This window comes from Frankliniella occidentalis, unplaced genomic scaffold (genome assembly GCF_000697945.3).
Source record: "Frankliniella occidentalis isolate FOCC.00 unplaced genomic scaffold, Focc_3.1 Scaffold16, whole genome shotgun sequence".
In the NCBI taxonomy this organism is placed as follows: Eukaryota; Metazoa; Arthropoda; class Insecta; order Thysanoptera; family Thripidae; genus Frankliniella; species Frankliniella occidentalis.
In genome coordinates this window covers 2,769,810-2,779,165 of record NW_026267146.1, presented here as the reverse complement: position 1 = coordinate 2,779,165, position 9,356 = coordinate 2,769,810, and the positions used below count along the sequence as shown (strand labels likewise).

At 49.8% G+C, this 9,356-nt stretch overlaps 1 protein-coding gene across 3 annotated transcripts in view; it reads right to left on the bottom strand.

Annotated features, from left to right (window-relative positions):
* Window positions 1–7,397: 7,397 nt before the first annotated feature.
* Window positions 7,398–9,356, bottom strand: part of LOC113208212 (gastrula zinc finger protein XlCGF17.1-like) — a 15,090-nt gene continuing 13,131 nt past the window's right edge. The window contains exons 2-3 of one of the 3 annotated variants that reach the window (XM_052264071.1): window positions 8,344–9,111; window positions 7,398–8,007 (exon numbers count right to left, since the gene is read on the bottom strand). In XM_052264071.1, the coding sequence (XP_052120031.1) occupies window positions 7,748–8,007; window positions 8,344–9,046 (963 nt within the window). In that variant the 5' untranslated portion in view covers window positions 9,047–9,111 and the 3' untranslated portion in view covers window positions 7,398–7,747. Of the gene's footprint in view, window positions 9,112–9,356 lie in introns of all 3 variants that reach the window. The other 2 variants (XM_052264069.1, XM_052264068.1) reach the window with 2 other exon arrangements.

Here is a 9,356-nt window from a genome sequence, read left to right as displayed (position 1 = left end):
GGGCGGGCGGCGGCGGAGAGCAGCGCGGTTGGTGAGCAGGGCCCGTCCCCGGACCGTCGGCGCCTGCCGCGCTATCAGTAGGCCGTCCCGTCGAGCACGCGAGCCCTGCGGGACAGCCTACCTGCCAGGCGCTCTCGAGTGACTGCCGTCCTGTTGGATGGAACAAGTGGAAAGAAAAACGCGGGATCCTGGAAAAGAAATTGAAACAGAGGAAATGAGTTTGTGCTGGTCGAGAACTACCGAACCGGGTGGAGCTGGATGAATTTGCTGTTTAGCTGCCGATTACCACCACGCAGGGACTCAAGCGCATTTATTGATGAACCTTTATCGACAACTTTTTAAAAGAACGATGATAGTTGGCATTGTCTTTTATGTAGGCCCCGACCAGACATTCAAATGAGTTATCCACTCAATGCCACGAAAAAAAGTGACGGCAGCGAGTGACCGGAAAGCTTTGCGCGTAGTGTGTGTGTGCAAGGCGGTAGGAAACAAAAAGCAGAGCGGTAGATGCTCACTCAGGGGGGAAAAAACGAGGGAGACAAAAGAAAAGATCGTTAAAAGAAGTGTATAAAGGGTCGATGTACGGCGGCCTGCTCAAGGCTCCATACCTGGGCGGCGCGCCGCGGCGGGGTGGTCGAGCTGCACCCGATGGGTACTCGAAGGGTACACGCCGCGCCACGCCGCGCCACTCTCCAGCGGTGTAAAAATAGCGCCGGCCGGAGGAACTGTTTTGAAAGGGAAGCGAGCAAGGTTAAGGAGCGGGAGCAGTAACAGCGCCGCATACACTGCAGAGCAGAGACACGCAGTGAGATGTTGTTTTTTTGCACTCGTTAGTGTTTTGTTTCTTTTCGTATCGCCATTTTTTGTATTTTGTTATTTCTTCGCACGTGAATATCGTTACTAGAATCCGTTTACAGAAAAGCCATATAGAACAAGCACCGCTGCGCTGAGAAGCAATAAGTTTTGGGCTTCTTTATTTAACCAGAAGCGTTTCGAAAGTCACATACAGTAAGAGACATGATTGGTGGTCTGGTAATGAGAACAGTAGAGAAGAGGAAGGCGACAGCGGGATGTGACAGGCGCGCCACGCCACGCCACGCCGGTCCACTGGTCTGCGTCAGGCCCCCTCGCCACGTGATTTATTGTAAATTGGATTTAGTCCGCCGTGAGTGAGTGTCGCTGGAATGAGAGCCGTAGGGCGGGAGTAGGCGAAAGCATAGTCCATAGAATAAAAGAAAAAAAATTGGCAGACTTTTCATTGCTCTTTTAGAAAAGAGGGATTTTGCGCATCGATTTCTATTTGATCAGCACGGTAAAAACGACGTCCTGGTTTTCGTGACGTTTTGGAAAAACCATGACGTCTTATGGAAGAAATGCATGGGAAACGTCATGATTTTCTAAACGTCATGAAAACCAGGATGTCGTTTTTGCCGTGAGATGTTTAGAACAGTTTTAAAATGGTTTCGCACGACTCAAAGGCACTCAAATCACCTTTAAAAGCACAAAAAATATTATTTCAGCTATAGGTTGTTTTTTTGTTGTTGTTTTTTGTGTGTAGTGAATGGCATTTGCCATTTGGCCCCATTAAACCGTATACCGCCGGCGCGACACGGAAGTGCATCTGTGGCCGCGTGGCCCAGTGCTACGCACCAACGCACCGATAAAAAGGTGCCGTAAATGTCTCCTCCCCCTCTCTCTCTCTCTTTCTCTTTATGACCCATGGGCTGTTTTCTTCTATTTCGTGGAGGTGCGTCCCGGTGTGTGCCAAGTGCCTCCCCCTCTGCCCTGCCCGGTCGGCTAACGGCTTCGCTTATCCGAGGACACTACGCGCTCGGTTTGGATGGTCTCCCCACCCCACTCCTTCCTCTTCCTCCTCACTACTTACCACTCTTAAAACGGACGCTCTGGAAACGTATTCTGCCCTTCTCTGCTGTGAGATAATTTTTTTTTTTTGCGTTTTTCCTTGCATTTTCATCCGAGCCGTAAGGAGGGGAACTGGTCGATCTCGCCGTCAACGTATTCCTGGCTATAAGTGTAAAGTTAGCCGACATGTATCATGCGTTCGCTTTCTTGTTTAAGTGGCTAGTGTGTGTGAAGTGTAACACGGCTCTAACAAGCTCCCGCCTCGTGCCCACACTCCTTAGTGGTGAGCCCCCCCCCCCCTCCTCTCTCTTTCCTCTCTTAGCACCCAAAGCAACGTGAAAAAGGGGGAGAAGAATGAGGGGAGAGGAGGCGGGGGGAAAGCGGTGGGTGTTTGGGATAACTTTGCATAAAATAACGCGGCCCGTCCCAAAATGACGAGGGGGCTGGGAGGGAGGAGGGGGAGGGGCAACAACCTCAGAGTGGCGTAGGATTCCTGCGTTCAATTGTCATCCTAAACTACTCAGTAAAAAAAAGCTCAAATATTTTTTTTTCAGTTCTTTAAATACCTTCTATAAACTGAAGCAAGCGACAATTTTTTTTTCTGTGAGATTCACGTGAAGAAGATACCAGAGCCACGTGATGACCAACCTTACTTTACATTTGAAATATTTGTTCCACTATCATATTTAGTACCCTGTGACTGACAATCACGAAGTTACACACAGCGATGTGAGAAACTTTTTTTAAAAAAGAAACGGTTTCTCCTCCCGCCCCCGCCTGCCGCGATACGCGCCACCATTATGCAAATTGCAAATCCCTCGTATTGAAATGTCTCCCACACGATATTGATACAGCCTTCCAAGAGTGCGGGTTACACCTGCAGCTTGGTCAATTAAAAAAGTAAGCTAACAAAACTGCAATTCTTTTGATGTTGTAACTACTTCGCACAACGCCCCCCCCCCCCTTTCTTACAATCCCCCGCTCTTTTCCAAAAGCTAGATAATTAACATTTATTTTCCAAATGCTGTTTTTAAACGCCTTTTCCGGGCTTTCCAAAAAAAAAAAAATCCCCGCGTGCCTCTTCGCTCTTTCTTTCACCAGTTTCCCTATTTTGGTACCTCTCTCTTTCTCTCCCTCGCTCTCTCTCCGCACACTGTCGCACCGACGATAAACCCCCACCGGTGCAGCACATCCGCCGCGCTGAATGCATTCGGTGCATTACCAGATTGTCATAACGCCACGAACGGCGCCAAACCGCGGTGAAGGCGCCTGTTGTCGGCCGAGCAGCCCACCGCATCTCGAAGGAGACCCGCAGCGACGGACGACGGACGCACACCACCCCGACTAAACGCCGCGCAGTTCGACACTTATTGCCCGAACGTCTCGCGAACAGTCGTTCCCGCCCGATCGATGGCGTGGGCGTGCACGAACGAGCCGCGAGTCGGCCGCGCGCCGCCCGTCTTTATCCTCCTCCTTGGATGTACTGCGATTTGATTGCCCCGTTCCCGAAATTAACGCGCGCCCCGCCTCGCCGCCGCTAACGCCTTGCTAACGTCAGCTAACGCCTTGCTAACGCCAGCTAACGCGGGCTAACGCCGCAGACGCCCGCGCCGCCGCCACGCCCACGCCCATTAATATTCGTTTAGGACTGCAGCGCGGCCACCGCACCGGCCGGGCCCGCCGCCCCAGCCCGCCCCGCCCCGCCTCACCCCGGCCCACGGCTGTGGGTGGCCGAGGGAAGGACGCCGCGGCGGCGGGGTGATTCAACAGTGAGTCAGATGTCATTCATAGTGGGGCGGGGGGTGGCGGGGCGGGGTGGTCGAGAGGTCATATTTATGTCGCAACGCACTGGCGGTCGTGAGAAAAGACACACAAGCCGGACTACCCGCCAGGCGCACCTAGCACCGAGTGAGTGAATAAGCTATCCCGTACCGATTGTTCTGCCACTTGCTACAATATCGCGATATTTTCTGACAGTTTTTAGCGCTACGCGCACGTGCACCCAGTAATACTGAAAAGTGTTCAACAGTAAAGTTGGACAAGACTTAAAAAATGTTAAACTGCAGGGTCGGGCATGCAGCTTTGGACACTTTGAAGCGTTCAAATTTACTGTTAATTTTCAATTTACTGTTAAACTCAGATTTCCAGTCCTACACCTAAACCTGTGCACCACGACGTGCACACTACCAAGTGCATGCCGGTTGCTTCCTTTTGCTAGCAGCGTTCTTCTCCTCAAACGCAGATCGTCTACTTGACTCATTTCATTTCTTAAAACACTGATGCTGTTTCCGCTCTTCGCGATGGGTTGGGCGGACGTTTGGTTCCTGTAGCCTTCAGTTAGTGCGGCTTGGCCGGGTCCGGGTCCCTAACCTTCGTCCATCGGCCCGGCCATAGTGGTCCTCCCACGGGTCGCTCATCAGCTGGTCCAGGAGGAGTCACCAAAGCAGCGAGAGGATTTTAAAAAAGCTATACACACAATAGTCTCTCCGACGGACTATTGGCAGGCATTTCGTTGGCGAGTTGGCCTGGCGTATTTACAATATGAAGGCATGCAGCGGTGTGCCTCTTGTGTTTGGGGCCCGTCATGCGTGACAGTGTTTTGTTGGACGCAGCTGGAGAGGAGCTCTGACCAAAATATGATAAATTAGAATATGGAGGCCGGGCCGGGCGGCCTGGCAGGCGCGCGGCCGGCCGCCCACGTGGAGGCGTGCCAAAGCGCGCCAAAACCAAAATGACTTTTCTGCACAGAGCCCGAGGCGAGGCGCGCCAAATCAGCTGAGTTGCGTAGATCGGAGACCGATCGGGAAAGGAGAACGCCATTCATTAATTGAATTTCGGAAGCAATTAGAAAGATTTAACTCATTTAATTTTAAAAACAATACGAACAGTTCTACATAACATACTCCATTAAGGAAATACTCGTGATTTTTGCCCAAAGCTTCACAGCCTTTTTTAAACAAACGATCTACTGTTTGAAGGGAGTTTTGAAATGGACTTTCACATATCTGAAACTGAGCCCCAGTCCTTTTGCTCGTCGCTGCTTCCACCCGCCACAAAACAACGATCCTCATATTTTGATATTATTTATTTTTCTCGTCTACATTCGCTGCGCGGCAACATGTGCGGTCATTGATCGGGCGGGGCGTGGCGGGGCGTGGCGGGGCGTGGCGGGGCGTGGCGGGGCGTGGCGGGGCGGGGCGTGGCGGGCGACGGAGTGACGTGGCGTGGGGCGGCTTGCCGCGCCGCGGCCGAGTTCATGGACGCTGTATTTGCACTTGCTGCGGACAGGTACGCTACCTCGCACTGCCGCCCCACCCAGCCGGCCGGCCAAGCGGGACAGGCGAGCCGGAAGCCTTTCGAAAAATTGTTTTTGAAGTCCCTTAAACTGCAACTGTCTGGCTGCACTGAAAAATGGTCAGGCATTTCGCCTTTCTTTTGAATCTGAACCTCAAGAGTTTCTTTTCGCACTTTCTTTCCGCCGGGTGGAGAACGTAAAATTTACTCAGCGACCAACTTGGCGGCTGTGAGGGCACCGAGACACCACCAGCCGCCACCTCCCAGCTCAGCCCGCCCCGCCCCGCTCTAGCAGCTTCGATAGGGATCAGGACGACCGTTTGTTTATTTGTCTGAGCCGGAGAGCTGCAGAGCTCGCAGAGCTTCCTCTTGATTACATTCATCAGCAGGTCCAGAACACCTGATCGCGGCGAGGCGCGCCTCGGCGGCCCGAGCGGCCCTTGAGCGTCCCGTACAAGGCGCTCTCAAAGGTCGCTCGCACCGTCCCGTCCGGACCGCCGCGCCGCGCCCCACCACCGCAAGCGAGCGGCGGGCAACGGAGCTTCGGCGCAGCTTCGGCGGAGCTTCGAGCTCTTCCGAGGAGCTTTGCGAACAGGGCTGCCCGCGCCAGGGTGAGGACTGGAACTCTGGTGAGAGACCCCCTCCCCTCCAAACTCAAACTCTCTCCTGCTCCCCATCTCTTTACGATCAGGTAGCTCCTGTCGACGCAGTGCCACTGGTAAAACAAGTGTGCAATATTTGCACACCAAACGTGTGCAAGTTGTGATTTAGCACATTACATGGTGTTTAACTCAAGTTGCACACTTGCGTGGTGTGCAAATTTTAGACGTTTTGTAAACGTTTAAATTCTGCACACTTGGACACACAGTTCTATGCTGTTAATAGGAAACCATACGGTGTGCAGCTGCTATACGTTTCGGAAGTGTCGAAAGTTTAAACACCAATTGACGTATAACATAGTTAGACACCACAAAGTGTCGAGAAAATGCACATTTGAACATAAACGTCAATTAACGTGCAAAATTAAACACTTGTTTAACCAGTGTGCAGTTACCAAAGAACGTCAAATGTTTAGAACTATGCATACTGCACCACATACATGGCAAAAAAACTATGAATTGCTACAGTAGCTAAAGCATGAGCTACGGCGAGATAACTAATTTAGCTGATTGGTTAATCATTTAGCCATGTGGCTAAATTAATTAGCTGTCTCGCTAACCATTTAGCAGCCCTGCTTCGAAATGTTGAGATGCACTTTTAAATTTTAACGGAACTAAATAATTGTCTAGCTATTGGTTTAGCGACCAAACAGCTAATCCCCCCCCCCCCCGCCCCCCCACCTCCCTCGAGTGGTTCCACCGTTTCAGCCTTCTAACGATCCCTGTTACATTTCGCGACTGGTGGCGACAAGGCGACTGCAAGGGGTGCCAACGCCGCGCTGCTGGCAGGCGCGCTGCAGTGCACGCGGAAACAGGCAGGCGCCGCGGCGCGCCGCTCCAGCGAGGGAGGGCTATCGGAACGCCCGATCGCTAATTTCCTAGCCACCACCCCACCCCGCCCCGCCCCGCCCAGACGTAGCCCACCACACCGCGCGCGCGGAGAAGTCGCCTCCCCTTTGACTCCTCTGCGTGTTTCACTGATAAATGGTTCGTCCGGTCCATGTAAGGGGGCGGTTCACCTTGTCTCCCGCTCGCCCGCTCCTCACCCAGCAGCTCCTGCCCCACCCCGCCCCGCCCGCCCCACCAGCGCGGGTCTCAATGGGATGCGCCACTGCACCGCCGAAGTGATGACTGATGGTGACACGGCGGCCGAAGGGTGGGCAGCCGCGGGGCACCCGCCCGAGGGAGCGCGAGGGTACCGCTGCTTCACTGGCAGGCTGCATCTGCGTCGTAAAACAGTACAGAACACCAAAAATGACGAGGGGTCTTCAACTCACCTCAGCAGTGTACGGAGTATTACGGTAATATGCGGTATTATGGCACGTTTTAAGATATTTTATGTCATATTATTTGTAATTATTAAATATTACATACGATTTTATAGTATTATGGGGTACTCCAAGGTAATATGGGGGTATTTTGCGGTATTCTGTGACATATCATGGAGTATTTTAAAGTATTATAAAGGTATTATGCGACCCGTGTACGGAGTATTATGCGAGTCGGAGACCCCAAAAATGAGTGATTAAAAAAAAGTTTTACTGTGTTAAATAACAATTTTACCCAAATCTGGTTGAAATTAATATTTATTACGATTAATATTTTCATTGATGTATTTTTCTTAAATCTTAAAAGTAGGTTACATTGGCGTTTGTTTTGATTAAAAGAGTAGTTGTCTCGTGTCAGAAGTATCTTCTCAGGTTTCTACTTTGTGAAATGGACTAGTGGCACACGGTGTAATCGCTGGGCCTCCCTCATTAGCGTGCTCTTAACTATGTTTCTACTTCATACCTCGACGGAACATATGAACAGGCTATCGGATTTCGAGGTGCGTTTTTAGACTGACTTTTCTATTTTGTGGATTCAGAGGTACACTTTCCGACAATATTCTGTTTTCATTTCACTTTTTTTCACATGATGCACGCAAATGGCTATTTTCCAGTATGGGTTTGGAGGTGTCTTTTTAGATCACCTCCTGTTGTAAACTTCTTATTACATAACGTGCAGCTATATGGCTTCTCTCCTGTGTGTGTTCGGAGGTGAATTTTTAGCTTACCCCCTGTTATAAACTTCTTATTACAAACCGTACAACTATAGGGCTTCTCTCCTGTATGAGTTCGGAGGTGTATTTTTAGTTCATTCCCTCTTGCAAACTTGTTATTACAAACCGTGCACTCAAATGTCTTTTCACCTGTGTGATACATTTCATGCGATTTGAGATGACCACTTTGGGTGAACTTCTTGAAGCACACGTTGCACTCAATTAGCTTCTCCCCCGTATGAGTTCGGAGGTGAATTTTTAAATCACTTCCTCTTTTAAACTTCTTATAACAAACTGGGCAGCCATGCGGTTTCTCTCCTGTATGTGTTCGTAGGTGAATTTGCAGCTGGTGCCCTGTTGTAAACATCTTATCACAAACCGTGCATCCATACGGCTTCTCTCCTGTGTGTGTTCGGAGGTGAAGTTTTAGCTTACCCCCTGTTATAAACTTCTTATTACAAACCGTGCACTCAAATGGCTTTTCACCTGTGTGAGACATTCCATGCTCTTTGAGATGACCAATTTGAGTGAACTTCTTGAAGCACACGTTGCACTCAAATGGCTTCTCCCCCGTATGGGTTCGGAGGTGAATTTTTAACTCACTTCCGCTTTTAAAATTCTTATAACAAACCGAGCAGCCATGCGGTTTCTCTCCTGTATGTGTTCGCAGGTGAATTTGAAGCTGGTGCCCTGTTGTAAACTTCTTATTAAAAAACGTGCAGCCATACGACTCCTCTCCTGTATGTGTTCGGAGGTGAACTTTTAGACTAGCCCCTGTCTTATACATCCTGTTACAAACAGTGCAGTTAAATTGCTCTTCTCCTGTATGGGTTTGAAAGTGCCTGCTCATCTCCACTTTCGTTGTAAATTTCTTTTCTCTCTCCGTGCAGTCAAATGGCATTTTTCCTCTGTGACAAAATACATAGTGATCGAGATTAGCCATATGGGTGAACTTTTTGTCGCAGACGACACAGTTAAAGGGCTTTTCTCCTGTGTGTAGTCGGTGGTGCACACGTAAACTGTAACTCGAAGAGAACTTCTTGTAGCACACGGTGCAATCAAATTGATTTTCCGTGATTTTCTCTTGTATGTGTTCGGAGATGTATTTTTGATCAGTTACTCCTGCTAACTTCTTGTTACAAACCGTGCCCTCAAATGACTTCTCTGTGGTCTGAGTTTCAGTGTTCATCACAAAGCATGATTTACAATAAAAATTGTGTGGTGCACATTGCACCGATTTTGTGGCGTAAAAACCTGCAACAGAAAAAAGTCGTTTTGTAAATTCAATTTGTCTAAGATCGTCTTGGACTAATTTAAAGAGTTACCAAGGAGTTGTAATCAAAATTAAGTTGCAGCGCTGAGAAACCTTCACTGATAAACTAATTGTTCAACTGCTCAACACTTGTAAGGGGTCGTCCACATATTACGTCACGCGATTTAGGCCACTTTTTGACCCCCCCCCCTCCTCCATGTCACGCACCATCACAAAATCTGACCCC